At 39.1% G+C, this 21,767-nt stretch overlaps 2 protein-coding genes across 2 annotated transcripts; both read left to right on the top strand.

The window, feature by feature from the left end:
- Positions 1-1,788: 1,788 nt before the first annotated feature.
- Positions 1,789-13,353, top strand: dhcr24 (24-dehydrocholesterol reductase). Its single transcript, XM_023289149.3, has 9 exons — positions 1,789-2,087; positions 3,790-3,945; positions 5,752-5,857; positions 6,333-6,451; positions 8,451-8,714; positions 8,802-8,945; positions 12,045-12,242; positions 12,325-12,503; positions 12,612-13,353. The coding sequence occupies exons 1-9, from the start codon at positions 1,857-1,859 to the stop codon at positions 12,763-12,765; spliced, it is 1,551 nt and encodes a 516-aa protein (XP_023144917.2). The 5' UTR covers positions 1,789-1,856; the 3' UTR covers positions 12,766-13,353.
- Positions 13,354-14,507: 1,154 nt separating this feature from the next.
- On the top strand, positions 14,508-21,296 carry si:ch211-121a2.4 (transmembrane protein 205). The gene is made up of 4 exons (XM_023289150.3): positions 14,508-14,862; positions 17,004-17,256; positions 18,048-18,211; positions 18,294-21,296. Exons 2-4 carry the CDS (start codon positions 17,157-17,159, stop codon positions 18,594-18,596), a joined length of 567 nt encoding a protein of 188 aa, XP_023144918.1. The 5' UTR covers positions 14,508-14,862; positions 17,004-17,156; the 3' UTR covers positions 18,597-21,296.
- Positions 21,297-21,767: the final 471 nt, after the last annotated feature.

The following is a 21,767-nucleotide window of genomic DNA, read 5'->3' as shown; positions in this document are numbered from 1 at the left end:
CCTCTCCACTTTCGCCAAGTGCTTGCTCGAAGGAATCAATACATTCATTGGATTTCCATATTTAATTCTGTGGGGTCTTAAACTTAACATTTAAATTAGGTAAATTTGTATTTTATGTTATATTGTACAGTCTTAACCATAATATTTTAACCAGTCAGATAAACTTGTATTATATACAGTGCATAAAAAAAGTATTCACCTCGCTTAGAAGTTTTCTCTTTGTCCTGCTTTTTTAACACTGAATCAGACAATATAATTAGAATTCTGACAAGAATTTACAAAAAGCAAAGAAACAAAAAAACACTATCTATTCTGTCATTGTGAAAACAGATTTATACAAGAACGTTTCTAAGTTAAATCCATCATTAAGAAATAGAAGGAATGTGGCGCATTTGTAAATTTGCACAGACCAGGAAGTCCCCAAAAAGTCAGTGATCACGCAAGAAAGAGATTAGTGAGTGAGGCCACCGAGACACCTGTGACTCCTCTGAATGAGTTTACAAGCTTCAGTGGCTGAGATGGAAGAGACTGTTGCCTGTTCTTTACCAGTCAAAGCTTAATGGGAAAGTGGCACAGCAAGTTACTGTTGAAAAAAGTTCATTATATCTAGACTGGAGCTCATCAGAAGGCATGTGGGAGACTCTGATGTCCACTGAAAGGTGTGTGATGACAACAAAATTTGCTTTTTGGCCATTCGACAAAATCTTATGTTTGGTGGACACCAAACACTGCATAGCATCCACGCTGTGAAGCATGGTGGTGGCAGCATCATCAGTTTTTCATTAGCAGGCCCTGAGAAGTTTGTAAAGGTAGAGAGTAGAATGAATGCATTAAATCAATAGAGAAATCCTGGAGGACAACCAGATGTTGTCTACAAGAGAACTGTGACTTGTGAAAAGATTTTTTTTGGTAAAGATAATAAACCAAAGCAGACAGCCAAAGCAACACAAATGGTTCAAAGGCAGCAATATGAACTGTCTGGAGTGGCCCAATCCAACTGAGAATTTGTGGCTAGACTTGAAAAGAGCTGTTTCCTCACTATCACCATAATGGAACTTGTGCTGTTTTGCAAAGAAGAATGTGGTAAAACTGCAGCGTCCAGATAGCGAGGCTGATTGAGACCTATCAATACAGGCTCAGTGCTGTAACTGTGACCAAAGGTGATTCGACTACTTACAAACCAGAAGGGGGTGGACACTTATGCAATCACCTATTTTTATGTTTTATATTTTTTAATTAATTGATACTATTTTGTGGAAAAAACATCACTTTGACATTAAGAGTCTTTTTTATGGTAAAATCTTGGTATGGTGAAAAAAAATCCAGTTAAACAGTACTCAATGTTGAGCTGCAACAAAATGGGAAAACTTTTTATAGACACTTTGTTATTGTAGGGGCTTTAAATGTGTAACATAAATGTTTGCAACTTGCACTGAATCTAATTTGGTGACTTGCACAGAAATCGCTTATATTTAAAACGTGACAGAAAGTATTAATATAGATTCTATTGTAATCAGTAGTGTATCACAGCCATGAGGACAGGCTGCATGGTGTGACAGCCTGCGAGCTTTCTGATTGGTTCAACTACAGAAAGGCTATGTCTCAGGAATTCCCTACAGCCGCTTGATCCACCAATGAGCATCAAGCTATGGCGACCGATCCCGCCCCTTTGGCAATATCGACCAGTCAGCGTGAAGCAGAGGAGGTGCCTGCCGGCCAGCATGTCCCGCTCGCCTATCATAGTAAAGGAGTGATCAGGAGTCGAGTTTTGGGGGTTGGAATAATCAATACTGAGTTCTCTGACAGCTGAAAAGTGAAGCTGAAGTTTGGTTCAGAGCAGATTGAGCGCTGACACCATGGATCCGCTGCTGTATCTGGGAGGTTCGCTGCTTTTGTTCCTGCTGTGGATCAAAGTCAAAGGTCTAGATTACGTGATCGTGCACCAGCGATGGATATTCGTGTGTCTGTTCCTGCTGCCGCTCTCCGTTGTATTTGACGTGTATTATTATGTGAGAACTTGGCTCATTTTCAAGATGTGCTCTGCGCCCAAACTGCACGACCAGCGAGTGAAGGACATCCAGCGACAGGTGAGCGACGTGTCTGCGCACAGGTGATCTTCCCTCTCATCCCCAGCAGTGGAGGACATGTGCAGGGGCGGAGATGTAGTTTCAACAGGAGGGGGGACATATTCAGTAGGGGGTCTGGGTGTCATTGTCTAGGAGATTTTGAGCATCACACACTTAATTTTCTGCATCCTGATGAGCTTTTATGCACCAGTTTGAACCTTTTCTGCATCAGTTTATGTTGGAAATGTCTTTTTTCATGCAAAGGGAAAGGAAACATACCCCCCCCACACACACCTTTTTTCAAGATTATAAAGATCCCCTCTGTCAGATACAAGCTTGGAGGTTTTTTTTCCACACTTGTGTACACACATGCATATCTTCACACTATATTTACATATTAGAGGACTTTCTAGAGAAGTCAGGCAAAGTATTTATGTTCATTTGGACAGAATTAATTCAAAATGAGAATTAAACTCTTTTCTCCAGTTTCCCATTTGAAGAGCAAAACTAGCACTTTGACATAACAGGATAAAAACGCTCCCTTGTCTACCTCTAAATATAATTCCACAAGAAGAAGTTTACCATCATCCTAGGAGCTTCAGTAGAAATCAGCTCTGTTCACTTCTCATTCAAGAGGCTTCTTAAGTTCTGAAAAACTGAAGGGGAGAAAAAAAATGCATGTGTTCTAAACTATAAGTTGTGAGTCTGCAGGAGAGGATGCAGCATTTTCAGGACCCTTGTTTTTTAACTCATTTTTTGGGACAGACAACATGGCATTCACTTATGTCCTCCAAAGGAAAGCTTGCTCTTTTAGCCCTACAGACAATGGCAAAAAAAGCACAGTGTTGGGTAAAATAAACCTTTAAACCTGTAACTTGTTAGTTAGAAATCACTATTTAGGTGGAATAAAAACTATAAGTACTTGAACAGACATTTTAATTCGGTAGGATGTGCTGTTGCAAAAAGTTTCGGGTCCTGCGACTGCTGCATCCTCTGCTGCAGACAATGTTACTTTTAATGAGGAGTAAAAATACACATGTTCTAAATCTAGATCTGTCCTGAAATCTAAACTTATGGAGACATGTGCACACAGCTTTATTTATGTAGTTGCTGTTTCTGTATTTTAATCAACTGCACGACTTAAGAGCTTGTTTATTATGTTGAAGAATCCCTTCATTGTGTACTAAGATGATGACACATGATTTAATCACGTCTTCATGTTTACAAGGAATCATGGGTAGTGTAAAAACTCATACTGGCTGCTTGTGTTTCAAATATAATAAAGACAAATGTTTTTTGTGTATAATTGAGGTAATTGAAGCAGTTTTGTGAATTTACACTCTAGTGTTGTTGCTTTGTTGTGTTTTATCAGTCATTCATTCATTCATCAGTTATTACATATCATCGTTTACTACCTACTTATTTACCTGCTTTTCAAGCAATCACACCATGTTTTATACATTATGAACACACAATACCTTCTATTTTGTCATACCAGGCTAAGTTTCAAAATGTACATTTCTTTCAATTTACTGCCCATCTACAGCCCCTTAACTGTCTCAACAGCAAGTTTTAGTAAAAACTTTAAAGGAAGGTCAGTTCATTCTAAGGATTTGTGTTTTTTGGATGTGCTGGATTTAGAATAATTAAGTAAATATTCCTGCATTTATTGAGTATCTCCTGATCCTTAGCGAATAATAATCTGGTCTTTTCTGTGTTTCAGGTCCGTGAGTGGAGGAAGGAGGGCGGTAAGAAACACATGTGCACAGGTCGACCCGGCTGGCTAAGTGTGTCTCTCAGAGTGGGGAAATACAAGAACACCCACAAAAACATCATGATCAACATGATGGATATTCTGGAGGTGGACACACAGAGGCAGGTAGGAGGAAGCAACAGGTTAAAGCCCACATGTTCTGAAATATGACCGAGTTTAGTTTCCATCTTCGTTCTTTGACCATTTTCAATCAGCTTTACTCACTGATCTTTTCTCAATAATGATATTTCCAATCATCAGAGCAGGAAAAACAAAGGTGTAATTAATATCATCAACAATGGCTCTGCTCCATAAGGCCATGGAAGGCTTTCCTGTGAGTCAGCATGGACACTGCTTTGCTTTGAGAGCGTTATATCTAAATACAGTGCAGCCATTATTAATGCTATTAATTACACTAGTATCTAAAGGTTTACTCCAGAAACAGAAGCTTCACACCTGTGAGTTAAAGTTTGACTGTGGTTTAGGTCTTGTTTTTAGCTTGGCTATCTGTCTGTTGGTCTGTGGCTCCATCACTTTGATCCAGACAGAAATATCTCAACAGCTATTTGATGAATGAAGATGGAATTTTGTACAAAATGTCAGAGGATGTATCCTAAGTCCTCTGATTATTTTTTTGAGTTTCATCATAAGTTTGGTGTTTGTGGGTTTGAGTAAATTAGTGCTGTGTCTGCTGTCACTGTTTAAACTGACGTCTCTGAACTGTGACAACATACGTGCTGCCCTTGATGATGTTGCCGAGCATAAAGATAAAAGCACAACAGAACTCAATACAGGAAACTGTCACTCAAATGACTTTTTACTCAACACTGAACCTCCTTGGGCCTCAAACAGTTCAGCCTCCAAATATGAAGTAGATCAAATGAACGGTTGTTGAGAAAAGCACAGAACAGACAACACACACACTTCCTATATTAGTGAGATATCACCCATTAACTATAAGAATTCGTTCATAGGTTGCCATGAAATTCAGAACACATTTATTTGCCACACACGATGAACTACAATAACGTTGATGATTCCATAAACTTTTGCTTGAGCACCACTATCAAGTAACAGTAAATTTGTCCAGTACATTGGTTTAATAATGAATTGATGAAATATTTTTTTTAAAGAAAAAAATTCAAATCTCCTTACATTTGAACATTTTCTGGATATTTCTGAATATACTTGGGATGTGAACAAAAGAAGAAAATTTTGAGGATGTTTTGTAAAACACTGGCAGGTATTTTTTAACCATTGTCTGACATTTTATAGATCACACAAGTAATCAGTTAATCGAGAAAATAACTGTAGTATTAATCAACAATTGGAATAAGAATTTGTTTAGCTTGGTAACCAGCTTCATGAACATTTTTTAGCATATGCCACTCTTCTGTCCATGATTGTTTTCACTTTGCAGCTGGACATTATTTCAGCAGTGTAGTAGAGATGGGTGCATTCGGTGACTATACAAGTTGTAAAACCACTTCATTTGAAGGGGAACTGTTGTTAATAACTTTAGCATTTACTTGTTTTTTCCTCAAAAACAATGGCCAACCCATAGGTTTGTTTTAAACCTGGTGTTTCTGGCTCTGTTTGACTTCAACATTGTTGCTGTGTGGCGGTTCCAGTGGACTAAAGGTTAAAGCACATATCATAGAAGTGGTTCAGCTCCTGGCTAGACAGCCTTTGTTGTATCACCTCTCTTTTCTCTACCCATGTTTCCTATCTATCTGACTTCCAAAAAGTGTTAAATGTGCTCAGAGATATCAGCTTTTAATCACGTGAAGACAATATAATTACCAACTGAAATATTGCCACAATGGAACAAGTAAGACATGTAATTAATAGTTTTTTCAGTTTTATTAATTGTTAAAATGTGTCTGGGTGGAATTTGTCCCATCTGTTACTCACATGGGTATGTTTTTTTAGGTGGTGAGAGTCGAGCCGCTGGCCAACATGGGTCAAGTGACCGCTCTGCTGAACTCCATCGGCTGGACGCTGCCGGTGCTGCCGGAGCTGGACGACCTCACTGTGGGTATGTTGTACACACTGTGGATAATATTCAAGGGAATCATCTGTGGCCCTCTGGTTTCTAGAAATAGAGAGATGTACTGATGATTTCCACCGCTCATCGCTCAGTGATGTAGATCCTGCATCTTCGGCATCAATCACTGCATCCTGTTTAGAGCCTCAGCGACTTCTCTAATTGCGTTAGGTGTCTGATGTTGTAGCTCTAAAGATGAAACTGGGAGGAAATGGCTGCAGAGTTGGAAGCACCCCTGGATCGGGTTTCATAATGGATTTCCTGATGCCATAAACTACGCATCAACAATCTAATGTTTTCCCATCAGGCCGCGGCACATTCATTTATCCTGATGTCCACGCAGGAACAGATATAACACTCACAGCAGGCCAGCGCTGCTGTCTGCTCGTGTGTTTGGCTGCTGTTGTTCTCGCCCCGGATAGAAATTGAATCATCACAAAACATCTTTTGTTCTCTCCTCTCTCAGGTGGCTTGGTGATGGGGACAGGCATTGAGTCGTCCTCCCATATTTATGGGCTGTTTCAGCACATCTGTGTTGCATATGAGCTGGTTCTAGCTGATGGCAGTTTGGTTCGCTGCACTGAGGTGAGTTATGAGTGTGTGATGTCTGTGAATGATGTATGTGTGAGTTCAGTGGCCTGTTTAGTGGGTTAATGCGCAATCGTTGGACTCAGCTCAAGTTTTCCAGTATCATGAAGCTCTCCCACATTTAACCAATAGGCTGCATTGCCACAATAGAATTTAATACAATATAATAATAACAGTCATTACTGCTGCCCAACTTTAGAAATAGAATTATGATTTGATATAAAAGGTACATCTGTTCTACATTAGACAAAAAATTTGTCAGTAAATGATCAATGCAAAATACACACTATCTGGTATCCATTACTTTGAACTTTTTAATTCAGAGCATAGCTACAATTATTAATCAGTTAGTCAATTATTTTTAAACTACTGAATTAATTGCCAACTATTTTGAAAATTGGTCAATCGATTTGAGTAATCTGTTTAAGAAAATAAGTCTAAATTCAGTTTTCTGCCTCTTAAATGTGAATAATTTCTGATTTCTTTCCTCCTCAGTGACAGTAAACTTAATATTTCCGGGTTTTACGACATCATCTTTGAGGCTTTGGGAAACACTGGTTGATATTTTTTACCATTATTTGATATTTTCTATCTCAATTATTTGAGAAAATAACCGACAAACTGTGACAGTGAAAATAATTGTTAGTTGCAGGCCTAATTTATATTAGATGATCCGTTGACAAGATTGCGCCAAAATATCACAATGGAAAAAACACAGATTAGCCTTATCCTTAGTTTCAATATATGTGTGTTATTCATACTCTTTCTCACACTTCTTCTTCTGTTCTTGGTGTTTGAGTAATTGTATTTATTGCAACTCTCTGAGTAGCCTTTCTCTGCTACAGTAACCTGATAATTCTGTAGATATCATCTCATAATAACACCTCCTCTCAATGGTTGTAATAGTGTGGCTTGTAACAGTGGTGGAAAATAACTTAATACATTTACACATGTACCGTTCTTTAGCACAATAGAGAGGCACTTGTACTTCACTTTAGTCTTTCTGTTCTACACTACTTTATACATCCACTCTACTACATTTCAGAGGGAAATATTATACTTTCTACTCCACTACATTTATCCGACAGTGTTAGTTATTTTGACACGTCTAACATAACAGTTATTATTAAAGACTATATCTGTGTTTTCCAACTATTTTGGCAGTGTGTAGTTGGACTCGGATTACAGATGATTCTGAGTTGTTGGTACATCTACAAATTAGTATTTATAACTTTTAAACTACTGAAATGGTTTAATTTCAATAAATGTTCAGATGGTCCAATATCTCACCAAAAATCAAAAGAAAAACACATAGTCCTCCTTCTCTGGCCCGTCTTCCAGACTGGTGCCCAACTCAAACAGAGCCAGACTAATTAGATTTAGACTACATGATATTTGAACCCAAGATGACTACGGAGCCCATCAATTTAAGGTTTTATGTGTGTGTGGTGTATTATAGTCTACAACTGATGCCATATCTAGGCTTCACTGCATCCCAACGACAGGAAATATTGGCCAGTGACCAGCTTATTGTCTGTAATGGTTCCCAGCCAGGTCCAGTAATTCATGAGTATAATTGCAAATCTGAGGCTGTGACCATCTTATCAGACAGAAATGTGGTGTAGTGTGAATCTGGCCTTAGTTCAACTGCTGATAGAGGCCCCAGAACTGCAGTGTGGTTTGTAACAAGAGCATGTTGTGTTTTTGTCAGAAAGAGTGGCTGTTAGTTTTGTGAATATGAAAACGCATAACAAAAGTCAGCATTTGTTTGCCCATGTGCCATATTCCTTACATTTCTTATTGATTTTGACATGAAAGAGGATTTTTTTGGTAAATTCTCGTAAAAAAGCCAAGTCAAATTGACAATGATTCAAAGCAATAAAAGGGAAAACTTCCTTTCTATAGACACTACAACCCAACACTAGAAATCTAGAGACCACTATTGTCACCACAAATGTGCTATAGATCTGTTTACAGTTGGTTCTCGTTTAAATAGGAGGAGAACTCAGATCTGTTCCATGCTGTCCCATGGTCCTGTGGAACTCTGGGGTTCCTGGTTGCAACTGAGATTAAAATAGTCCCCGCTAAGGCCTGGGTGAAGCTGCGTTACGAGCCTGTCAGAGGACTGGAGAACATCTGCAAACGCTTCACTGAAGCATCAGAGAACAAGCAGAACTCGTTTGTTGAGGGTATCCAGTACAGTCTGGACTCTGCTGTCATCATGACAGGAACCATGACGGACCACGCAGAGCCTGACAAGGTAAGCTGCTTGTTTGTGAGTGCGTATGCAGAGTTGTTTTCGCGTTTAATCGCACTTACCTTCCCTTTCTTTCCTGTCTGACGTCAGATTAACAGAATCGGCCTGTACTTTAAACCCTGGTTCTTTAAACACGTGGAGAGCTACCTGAAACAAGACTGCACCGGAGTGGAATACATCCCTCTGCGGCACTACTATCACAGACACACACGCAGCATTTTCTGGGAGCTTCAGGTACTCACAACACACACTCACACAGGATCTGTGTTACAATGAGCTTGAGGATGACATTAAGGGGCTGCATATATCTGCCAGATTTCAGCTTGTCATCATCTTACCAACTCGCTTGCTCACATCTCTTTATTAGGCTCTAAAGCTCTAATGCTTCTTCCCTCCCTTAGACACACACACAGAACATTATCCATTAGTGAGAGGGGATGGGCATCCTTTGTTTTCGCTAACAGTAAATGGTGTGATGAATTATGCATGGTGTTGAATTGACAGATATCTAAAGGAGCCACCTCTGGGCTTTGGACTGCTACTGTTTTTGAAAGGATTTTTGCTTTGCAGGGAGTGCAGAGGAAACACAGACAGAAATAGGCCTAACAGAGGCTTTGATTAAATTGTTAATCGATAATTTGCAGTAGCCATCACTGATAAATTGGACGTGATGTTGAGAGACAGTGTTTGGTGAGGTGGGACTGCCCTCTGCTGGAATTTAACAGGAGTTGGAAAAAATTGCCTCATATACATGAAGCTTGAATAAATACAACAAATGCTAATCTACTGTAAAAATTCAACATATGTGGGAAAGCTACTTAGAAATTGTAATTGTAAAATTAAAATAATAAACACTGATTGTTAAATTAGTGGCAAAATTCTGTTGTTAGATGTTTTGTATTAGTTTATATCCAAAATGTCTTCATTAGATGTTGCTCATTAATTCCTGCTGAATTAAAATATTGTTCAATATTGTACTTGGTTTCAGTTCCCCAGTTGAAGTGCCATTTTTGAAAATAGCTTTTAACGGGATGACAAATTGTGATTTCATGACAGCAATTTCTCATGTCTTGAGACATTCAATTGTTCAACATTCACAAACTCTATTCAAGTTTGTCACACTCATCTAGTCGATCCCACATTAAAAGCAATAAAATGAAATTCAGACACTAAAAATTCAAGATGACAAATTCAAATTGAAGCATCTGGTCTACTTAAGATAATCTCTCCCTTCTGAATGGAATCGATTAGAAGTCTGTCCTATCAGGTTACAGTGTGTCAGTCAGGATCGAAGAAGGAGAAGTTAAACCTGCATGAATGAATTTTCCGTAGTAATTCACACGGTAATTTCTCGGGATAAAACATTTTAAACCTATAAATTTTGTGTATTTTTTAAAAACATGCATTTTAAGTTAATTCTTCAAGAGTGATTCAATTTTCACAGTTGAAACTTCCAATGTGTGAACAGACGGTACTGTAATCTAAAAATTGAGATGTTCCTCAACTGTCTCAGTTGCTTATTTCTATGAAAAGGACTTAGGATCCATTTCTAGAAAAAAAAACCCCAAGGCTGTGACATTTATGTGACATTTATATCTTCTGAGTGCTTTGCCTCAAAGCCTCTTTTGCGCTCCTCGACAGCAGCAACAGTCTGCAACATAAGCTGATGTAAGTCCACTGACATTAACAAACGACTGGTTCCCAGGACAACGCAGACTTCAACACCAGCTCCATGCATGGACAAAAAACTAAAAAGAAATCTGGTGAAGCCTTTCTGGCCAAGGGGGACCGGGAAAACTAGCGTCAACATTTGCAATGTCACTCAGTTTATGGAGGAACAAAACAGTAAAAAAAATAATGTTAGTAAAACTATACTCTCACATAACCAGACCTGTCTCCACACTGCATTTTAATGCTGTGCCAGTGTTGGAAATATAGTCAAATACAGCTTATAGTGAAACTGTAAGGACAGTGTAACTTAGGCCTGAACACTTAATTGAGACTTATCAAAATTGCTAAATGGCCAAATCGTAGGAACTGCAACTTTTTATAAGAGTAAAATGTCACAACATTTTATTATAAATCAAGTATTGTTGTGCTACAGAGATGCTACAAATAGCATTCTCAAGATGTGACATGGGAACATGCTGGTTTGCGACAAAAGTCATCATTTTTACATTTTTATCAGTCAAAAGAAATGCAAATATTGCCCACTAAAATCAGGACTCATATCGTAATGTCTGTCAAAATATTTGCAATAGGATTTTTTATTTATTTCTTTTTTGCATATCATTCAGCCCTTGTGTAACTGTAATTACCTTGTCTGTCCACATAATGCTTGTCATTCACTTTCAGAATGCTCATGCTAATGTGTGTAGTGCAAGCGTACACAAGCAACTGAATTATGACTCACTTCAAGAACCCATATTATTCTCATTTACAGGTTCATGACTTCATTGTTGTGGTCTACCAGAATATGCTTACATGTAAAACTCTTGATTTCCCATACTGCACTTTGCTGCAGCATCTCTGTCAGGCCGTCCACCTGTAAAGCCCACCTTGCTCTGATTGGTCAGCTGGCCCAATGAAAGAGAGGCAATATTTGTTACATTCCATAATCACAGATCTGAGTCTAGTGGTGGGCTGCTGGGAAGCTGCTCATTTTTTTTGAGGCCCAAACTAGCCGCTAGACAGCTGTCATGCAAATGTGTTACTTGACAATGTAAATGAGTAACGGAAGAACGGCCTGGACTTTAACTGAAGTGTTTAAGGCTTGAAAGGAGTAGTGTTTTCTGAGGGAGAGAATGACTCCCTTTGGCTTGGACTTTATCCTTTTTAAATTTGGCAGATCTCACACGCACAAAAAAGCTACAACACATGAAAAGGACAAAACCCAAAGACCAAGATATCGGCTCTTTAACAGCCAGTGGTGTCAATAATAACAAGTATTTTCTGAATGTCACACAAAAACTTTGACTTTCGTAGCCGGGTTTTGCTGCTATAGATACATTTCAGTCTGTTTGAGCTAAAAGGTAACTCGGTGATCATCATTAAAGACTGAAAACTAAAGAAAAAACAATGATTAAGCAACATAACATCTTACTTATGACTTATATTCTCTGAGCAACAGTCTAAAACACAAAGTGCTTCATCTGGAGTTCTATAAATAGAGCAAGGCAGCAATTTCTCACATCTGTGGAGCTGAAATCAGACCAAATAAAAAATAAAACTGTTATCTGGTAATTATCCTCTCAATACACTGCATTACAGAGACACACTTGCATTGTCTTTTAACCAGTTACATCTGTGTGTATGTTTGTGGCTTTTCTCCAGGATATTATTCCATTTGGAAACAACCCTGTGTTCCGCTGGCTGTTTGGGTGGATGGTTCCTCCTAAAATCTCTCTGCTGAAGCTCACTCAGGGAGAAACCATCAGGCGTCTCTATGAACAGCACCACGTGGTCCAGGACATGATGATACCCATGAAGCACCTGCAGGCCGCCATCACACGTTTCCACCAGGACATCAACGTAAGGCTCAAAGACAGGTCAGCATATAACTGTGTAGTCCCTGCTCGTGTTTGCATTCTTTAAATGTCTTGTGTTATGTCAGGTTTATCCTCTGTGGCTGTGTCCATTCCTGCTACCGCCTGGCAAGGGGATGGTTCACCCCAAAGGTCAAGAGGAGGAGCTGCATGTGGACATCGGGGCCTACGGGGAGCCTAAAGTCAAACATTTCGAAGCTAAAGCGTCAACGCGACAGCTGGAGAAGTTTGTCCGGGAGGTGCATGGGTAAGTCCTTCAAGAAACGGACAAAAATTCAGCATCCAAACTATGGTCACCTCCATCTGTGACATTCAAGTTGCGCTTCCTCTTTGTTGTTGTTCCGTTGACCTGCAGGTTCCAGATGCTATATGCAGATGTGTACATGAACCGAGAGGAGTTTTGGGAGATGTTTGACGGACAGCTGTACCACAGATTGAGAAACGAGCTCGGATGCAAGGAAGCCTTCCCTGAAGTTTACAACAAAATCTGTAAATCTGCTCGACACTGACCCCTTATCTCCCATCGGGTGCCTCAACTCATAGCTCTGTCACAGCTTCATCAAGGAAACTCAAGACTGACTAGTTTTGGGAAACATCTCAACATTTTTAAGGTGGACCTTCTCACTCACCAATACTTGTAATTTTTTTTGGCAATAACACTGAAGAAGACCATCTATCCATGTAAAACAGGAGTATTTTACTCATTTTAAGTCATGAATGTATTTTTTTGTGTTCTATACACAGCTAATTTTAACATTAAGGTTCGGCTTCATGTGCTGATTGACTCAAATCTAACTGCACCAAATGTCTTACTTTTTCCTTTTTTAAAACATGTATATTGCACAACTTTTCCCTGTTGTACAACTTTATCTTATTGTTTCTTAAGTGCCACACCCTTTGGAAACCTGACTTCCTGATTAGTCTCACACACATTTTAAAATACATACCTTTATGATAAAGCTCAGTTAACCTTTAAGTCCATAAAACTATATTAGAACTCAAAGTTGACTATTTTGATATCAGAAAGAGATCCTATTTCCAGAGCTGTGTATTGGTGGGATGAATTAATTAAAATGTATTTTCTGTGTTAAAGCTCATTCTTGTGCTTTTAAATTACCGTAGTATGAGGCTGTGCTTGCTCTGTTTGGTTTATATGGATGGTATGCATCAACGTAACATCCACATGAATACCAGGACCCAACATTTAATGAGCTCATCACTGTTATTCACTTCACCCATCAGTGGTTTTATTTATCTTTGTTTTACTGTTTTTCTCAAGTGTTAGCATAGCTTTTAACCATTATTTACCAGTATTTATAAAAGAGTAACTGTAACTGTTGGATTTACCTAACAGACATACCGCCAACTAGCAGAATAACTTGTTTTTAATAGTCCTTAATGGGATTCCATTCAGGTTCATATTCTATACCTAGTCTGTCTGCAGACAGCTGATGCATCCACAGCTTTTGCTAACTGCTTTTATTTTTTGTTTACATATAAATATAGCATATTAAGTCAGATAGACCAAAGGCACATGTTTTACAGTAAGGTGGTGGAAAAAGTTTCACTCTAAGCCAGTGGTGTTTGTAGGCCTATAGTTCTGAATGTTTTATGAATAGGCTCCAATACATCTATATATTTCAATATAACATGTATAATATATTTTACGTAAGTGCTAAAAATGTTATACATAGCTGTGGATGTATTCACCTTCATTTCCAATCGTGGGAAAAATAACAAGATATAGTTGTTGGAAAAATACAGTTTACTGTTTACAAAGTCAAAATACTTTTCCTTCATGTCAGATTTTTTTGGTTTCACAGTATCACAGCAGCACATATGCAGCAGTGATATTATTGTGTATATTGACCTCTCAGTCATTAAATTAATTAAGGAAACGTGACAACAGATAGCCGAGTAGCAACAAATATACATTTTATTGTTTTATTGCAAGCTGCTGTGGTTAGATGAGCTGTCATTAGGCTATGGACATATTTTTGTTCTTTTTTTTTGTCAGCGACACAGATAACAGACTTTGCCAGACTGTTATTAGTTATTTGTGGTCTTATGTTGTGGGACTGTATGGATGAACTTTTTCTACTCATCAGCAACTCTTATTTCTTCTCCTCAACTATTCAAAGTCTCAGCCACCCAGATCACTACTAAATTTAATTTTTTAAAACAAATATTTCCAAGGCAAACGTTTACATAAGATTATGGCTGTAAATCACCATAAATTAGATTGATTCCAAGGTACACAGTGTCAAAACAGTGTACTCACTGTGATTGCAGAGGTAATGGGATGGCCTAGAGGGCACTGTGCCACATTTTATATTGAAATACTGCAATGAAGAGGTTAACATCTAACCAACTGCAGAGCACGACTGTGTCCTAACAACGCCTTTACCTGAAGCTGTCTGGGGGAACCAGTTACTGCTGTTAATATCTGCAGGGAGAGTTTTCCAGAGAACATCTTTACCACTCACGGTTCCGCCTTCCCCTCCTCGGTGAGACTTGCAGGGTGAGTTAGCTGCTGTTAGCCGGTTAGGTAACTTCACTGCTGGAGTCAGCTGCAACAAGTTGCCCGGAGTCATTTGGCTGCACAGGTAGGTTGTAATCACAGTTTACCATTAAAATCACACTGTTGGGACTATAAAGATGGCGTGTCCAGACTTACAGGACCGTGAACTGTTGCTAAGTTGCAGTTTAATGTGAAGCTAACTTAGATTGAGTTAGTTTCAGCTAGCTGTTAGCGGCTAGTCTGTGCACTTTTACTACTTTCTGCTTCAGCTAGCTAACAACTGGCGTTAGCTGCTTTGCGAATTAGCTCATTTTTAACAAAGGTGACTTTCGGGTTGGTTTTTTTTAGCCACACAAGTCGACAAATCTTCAGCAGCTGTCCGTTTTCTGTGAGTGAAATAATTCATTCCTGCTGCTGCAAACTTTTTAGTGTTAGCTAAGTTCCGTGGGTGCATTTCCCTGCTTGTTAAGGTCAAGACAGCAACCCAGTTTCCTTGACAACAATGCGGAAGTTTCCATAGAATATAGGGCACACTGTGTCCTGCCCTGATATCTGCAGAGAAAGAAATCAAACTCCAACCTGTCGCTTGCTTTATTCATTTATTTGCAAGAGAATAATGCTGGTAGATATTTTTTAACCATGCAAGTTAATATATCCCTTTCATGCATGAATTATGATAACCTCAGTCAGGATTTTGTTTTTATTCATCTTTAGGCATGAAAAACAAGGTTTGAACTTTATTTTTTTTCCAACACATTTTATAAGAATATATTTACATGTCCACTCAGATGGACACCATGCATTTGGTTGTAGAAATATGGATTTAACAAACAAATGAATAAAATGATATACAGTGTATTGAACTGTGAAATGTGATGTGAACTATAAATTAATATAATGTATGCATAAATAATCAAAACACCATTGAGAGATTCTCCTGTATAGATTCCCAAATCTCTCGCTCATTATCCATCGCCTGTCAGACACAGTAGAGTACACTTCCCCAGCACTGACTTATACTGAATGTTTTTATTTATGGCTAGCTTTGCTGCAAGGAAACTATTCTAAACTTTGCCAGCAAATCAAAATCAAACTAAAATCTGTTTTATTAGCCAGGTCATAACAGAAACAGTATACATACCACTGGCACAAAATTGGACCTGTCTCTGAACCGAGGATAGCATGACACTAATAATAATATTTTGGCCTCCTCTCCCTCAGCATCCTTTCCGGACGCTGTCCTCAGCTCCACTGTCACTACTACTACTATTTAATAATCCTTCCCTTTCTGGTAGCCATTCCTCCTCACTTCTACTAGTGTCATTCTTCTCACTATATATACAAAAACTTCAAGTTACAGTCTAAAAACATTAACAAGCTTATTTACAGCTAAAACAAGTTCCTGCAAATGACACATTTTCAAGAACAGCAGCAGTAATAGCCTAATTGTAGCCCATGTATTGTAGTTGAAATATAGCTCGTGATGCATGATGTGCACTTTAGTGGACATGAGATTAATCATGATTTCCTCCCAATATAAAATCAATTGGAAAATTTTGCAATTGCATGACTCCTTAGATGTGACTTGATGTCATCATATTTTTCTTTCCTGCAAAGGTCTCTTTTTATAGAAGGTTTGAACAGAAGAAAATGAGCAGCTTGGTGTTTCTGGCTGTGTGTCGGCCATCTTGGTTTCACTCTTAATTAATTTGCAATGGCTAGCCAATCACTGGCAGTGCATGAAATGATGCAATAGGATCCATTGTAGTGATGATGTGCAACTATGCCATCAAAACTCATGCACATACAAGAAAACAGCTTTTGAGTAACTGTACACTGTAGTGACCTCAATGCATGAAAGGGATATTAATTTACCTCTCAGTGTATTGGTTATGCAAATGCTTATTTCTAAAATGACAGCTCCTAAAGTTAAACCTTTGTAGATTATAAAACATGATGCTCAAGAAGTGTTGTTATGTGTGACACTGTCCCACATCTTCATTGCATTAAAAACTCAGGCTTTAGACTCAAGTTAGCTTGCTAACCCAGTAATCTGGTTTCATAGTACACCCTTCAGGATACAGCTGTCCCCATCCCAGTAGCACAAGATGCACTTTTTCTACCTAAAGGTGTGGATGTTTGAGTCTAGCCTTTTGGCCTTCACTGGCTGGAGCTCAAAGTTCCATGTCATAGCCTCATTTTGGCACAATGATTGTATGTTTGCAGAGTCTCTGGATTGCAGCATCAAGTGCCCTCCCTACAAAAAGCCAGAAGCAGCGGTGCGAGGCAAAAGGCACTACCTGCCTTTCCGGACGGTGCTGTTTTGGGAGACTGCAGTGGAGCTCAGACCAGAGAAGAGACCGAGGCTGTGGAGAAAGCATGTCTACTGACGGAGAGCCCACGTTCAGTGTGAAGCTGCTGCAGCTGCTGTTTCTTTCCACCTACTGGGGGATGCAGATTTGGGTCACCTTCATTTCAAGTTGGTACCATGTGCGCACACACACACACACACACACAGGATTGAAATGAACAGAAAACCTGAAAATACAAATGATGAGAAAAGTATTAGAGTACAGGATGTGACATGTTTTTTTAATATGCTTTTGAACCACCCTTGAATGTGACCTGAGTGGATGAATCATGATGTATCTTGGGTATTACCACACCTGTATTTACTGCTGTGCTCTTGTGGGTTGAACCGGCAGAATGTTTTTTTAACCAGGTGCGAACGAGATCTTATTGAAGCACCTTTGTGTCATCTCATTTTTATCAAGGTCACCTTTGCAGCTACATCTAGACTCTGATTTGCTTTTGTTACAGCTTCGTCACAGTGTTTACACAGATTGATATTGTCGGAAATTAAGGTGTGTACTTTCCTGGCTTTGCAGAGCTGCGTACACATACCTGTCTGTATGTTTTGCAGCAGTTACATTATTAACTGAAAATGATCTCTTGACCCACAGTGCTTTGCTACAGCTGAGCTTTCTGTTAATATTTAGCTATAGATCTTTTGTTTCTGTCATTATGATTCTGTAGTTTGTGGCTGTATTATGCATACATGATCATATAAAACTCTAATTAGAGCTCTGCGGTAGAGAATATATGTAGAACATCCATGAAAACATTCTGACATTGTTGAGATTAAGTATTTTCAGAACATTTTCCTCTATGTAGTCTCTGCTAGTGCATGAATAATGAAAGTTTTTTTTATAGAAGTAGAAGCCTGGATGTCCCCTGCATTGCTAATATTTTGTTCTGATTTCTGCGCAGGCTTCGTGATGGACAACCACCTGAACAGACACACTTACGGGTTCATTCAGAGTCGCCTTGTCCCATTTTACCTCCACCTGGGTTCAGCCTGCGCCTTCTTTAACCTCACCATCTATGCTGTGTTTCATCCCAGTGACACCATGAATGACAGAGAAGCCTTTCAGGTGTGCTGTTTGTTCACCACATTGTATCAAAAACCCATTTCGGAATATCTCCTCAGTCTCTGCCTTTTACTTTCGCCACCAGATCTTCGTCTTCTTTGTGTCGGTGACGATCGCGGCCGTCAACGCTCAGTGGTTCGGCCAGATGACATCAGAAATCATGGCGGACATGCATCTCATTGAGCAGGCATGTGGGCTCGGTCAGGACATCGGCCTGTCGTCGAATCGCGAGGCTTACGCCAAGCTGTGCGAGACGGATGTCAAATACAAACACCTCAGCAACCGCCTGTGGCTGTACAGACTGCTGTCCTCGCTGTGTAACCTCTGCTGCATAGGCTGCAACTTCCACAGCCTCTGTTACATGGCCGAGAACCTTGTCACGCTGTAAAACTGCCGCATTACTCACTTTTGAATCCAGAAACACTTCTCTTTTGTATCGAAGCTGTAAGTTATGTATTTAATTCGTAATGTCTTTCTTTCTCTGTGTGCCTGTCAGGGATGAGATGAAATGTCAGGTAAGCCTTGTTGTTCTTGTGTTTTGGGGAATAATGAAAGGGAACGGCCCCACTCGGCGAAACCTCATAGAGAGATGAATCAGTGACTGACTGCAATGAGCAATGCTTCACCTTTCAGCTAGTCAGGCTGATAGTAGTGGAAGCCTTGAGTTTCCCCTTCACTTTTAAATTTACCATCACAATATGGTATCTTGCAGTTACTGAAAACAAGTGGAATGTTGTTAAAACTTTATTATAGCAGAAAATAAGCCAATGCAATGCACCTTTTTCAGAAAAGAAACTAACAGCACCTTTAGTGAGGAAACCACTGCTGTGTATCTCACTCTGGTTCTTCAGGTTTGGGTGTAGTTTTAATACCTTCTTCACATTGTAGCGTCACGGGTTTCTCTGACTTGCCTTACTGAGCGTATGTGTGCATGCTTCACATGTCAAAGTCAATGTTTGTACTATTTTTAACTGTCCTTTCTCTACTGATATGAAAATAGAGGGGTTGAAACATTATGATTGTGATATACAGTCAATGATACTTTTAGCTCCTCCGAAAAAAAGTCCAAGTAGTCGACCCACAGCTCTATTCCCACGATTATCTGTGTGTTGTGGAAGGCAATAGGCATTTTGTAGATGAACCCGTGGTAGCGACAGGGTTCAGCATTACCAGTTTTACAAGCAGTAAACCTGGTGAAAGATGCAGTGATATTAAAACTAGTTTGAGGCCATGTTTGTTGGGATGGCTGAAAGTTTTGTTCAGATTTGCTGAGTTGATGTGGGTCTATTTAGACTAAATGTCTGTAGTAATAATAATAGAACGGATCCTCCAGAATGTCACAGTGAGGCATTTTTTAAAACAGATTTTGCAATCCTGTGCATTAAAAGTTTTGCATTACAATTCTTGTATTTTATGTAAAAGGCTCAAAAAAGGAAATGTAATCAGGCCTTTTTTTAATTAACTTTCCAGCATTATATTTCATAAACTAGTGAGCAGCGTAAACCTCGTGGATGCTCACACGAACAGCTGCGAGCTCAATGGATGCATATGAGGGTGCTTCACAAGGTTCTGGTCCTCACCTGTACACAAGGGGTGTGATTCCAATTTCCATAACTGTATAGTATAAAGCCTTATATCACTGTCCACCAAAACTCATGTTGGAAGCAATCAAAGAAAAAAGGAAATATTTGAACTAGCATACTGTTGCTCCAGGACAATGTTCCAGTCCATTAAACATATGTGGCAGAAGCAGCCAAATGGCACCATCTGACCTGTAAAAACTTTCCATACAAAGAAATGACAACAAGCCTTTGAGTTTTTGTAGGCATTGCTATCAGGCTTTATAATGTACAGTTACACCCCAAAATAGGAACTAACCCCCCTTGTTTCTGACCATCTGCTCTGCTACATGTGCTGCAGACAGGGTTCAGAGTATTGTAAACAATGGAGTCAGGGTGTGCTCTGCTGGACAAACTATGCAATAACACCATTTCTGAACGATCCCATCGTTTTCTTCAGTGATAAAATTCCCTGTTGGCATATATCAGACGTCATATATTTATGTTTCTTTACAACCCAACTATTCAGTATGTTCTTATTGTATTCCAGTGTCAGAGTTCAGGAAGGAAATGGAAGGAAAAAAAATGTCACTGTGACCCTTTGTGGGCTCTATAGGATAGTCTGGTTTTGACCTGAATGACGTCTCCACATTCAGCGCTTTCATTTAACATCCCAGCATGGCCTCTGTGTGTTTTTGTTCTTACAATGTGCCACAAAGTCAAACCACGATTTGTATATGTCGGTGAAGGATTTTAAAGACGCTGTACCTTAAATTCCTCGAGTTTTACACCACCTCTATTTGTCTTGTCATTCAAACATTAAAAAAAAAGTCAAATTATCTTTGAGGTGTACTCTCAGCAGACTCAGGGTCTGTGCAGTGAAGTTCTCAGGCTGTAGTCATAGATATCTGTGAATTGTTGTTTGTTGCATATATTGAGCGAAGAGGTTCAGTTCCATCGTCTCTGCAGTTGTCTTTTTGAACATACTGACTTTATGCTCGGCGCTCCCCTGCCATGTTGTTATTACTGCTGAGGTGAAACTCTTTAGTCAGTGTGTTTCTCCTGTTTTACCAGCATTCGTTTGTGTTGGTCTACCTATAACCATGTCGGCGTAAAAATACCCTGAAACTCTTCTTTCTTCTTCTGCATTTGTTCAGACTGGACTGATGAAGGTGCTTAATATGTGCCGTTACTGGCAAAAACAATGCAATATTAATATAGTAAACTGTGTATATAGTATTTCATTGATGTTGCTTGTAAGCTCAGCCAGTATATATTATTATAAATTCTAAATGCAAGTCATTTGAATTCTGTGTATAAACCCAAAAACTGTATTTGGATATTAATTTTAAGCATTCTAGATTGATTTGTGGATATTTATACCATTTGCTTGAGACAATGGGATGAAGGTTATAATTGTTAGTGGGCCTAGTTTATTAGTGAATGTAAGTGAAGACCAGCGAGGTCAGGTGGTAGTGGGTGTGTGTCAAACAGGATGTCTTTTTGTATTAAAAGATGTTTTCTATCAATTCGGTCCTTCATCTTTGGCCCTTTTATTGAATTTAAATTTCCTTAGAAAGTGTACGAGTACTACATAGTTTTGGCTCTTTGCTTCCTGCACAGCATTTAAAGGGAAACACGAATGAAACTGAACTGACTTGTAGCTTCAGGTGTCTTTCAGGACGTTGTATGTGTGTTTGTGAAGAGCTAAGTCACATTCCTTGGACTCGTGCCATGGATCACTATGCAGATATGAGTTTATATGGTGTCATTTGTAAGTGGCTTGTACGATTTTTATATTTTCTGGACTTTGGCGACTCCTAGTGGTAGTAATGAAGAAAAGACTCAGATATTATGTCATTACTCTTGTCAAGCCTGGAAACTCCAACCATGAACTAAATTATCTACAATTATGCCATTAAAATACTTTGAAAGATGCTGTTATCACAATGGTGGTGAAAGTGCCTGGCGAGGGAAGTCAGGATGGTATGGTATGTGGT

This window comes from Amphiprion ocellaris, chromosome 2 (genome assembly GCF_022539595.1).
Source record: "Amphiprion ocellaris isolate individual 3 ecotype Okinawa chromosome 2, ASM2253959v1, whole genome shotgun sequence".
NCBI classification, from domain to species: domain Eukaryota; kingdom Metazoa; phylum Chordata; class Actinopteri; family Pomacentridae; genus Amphiprion; species Amphiprion ocellaris.
The sequence above is the reverse complement of the archived record's forward strand: the minus strand, read 5'-3'. Positions and strand labels throughout refer to the sequence as shown.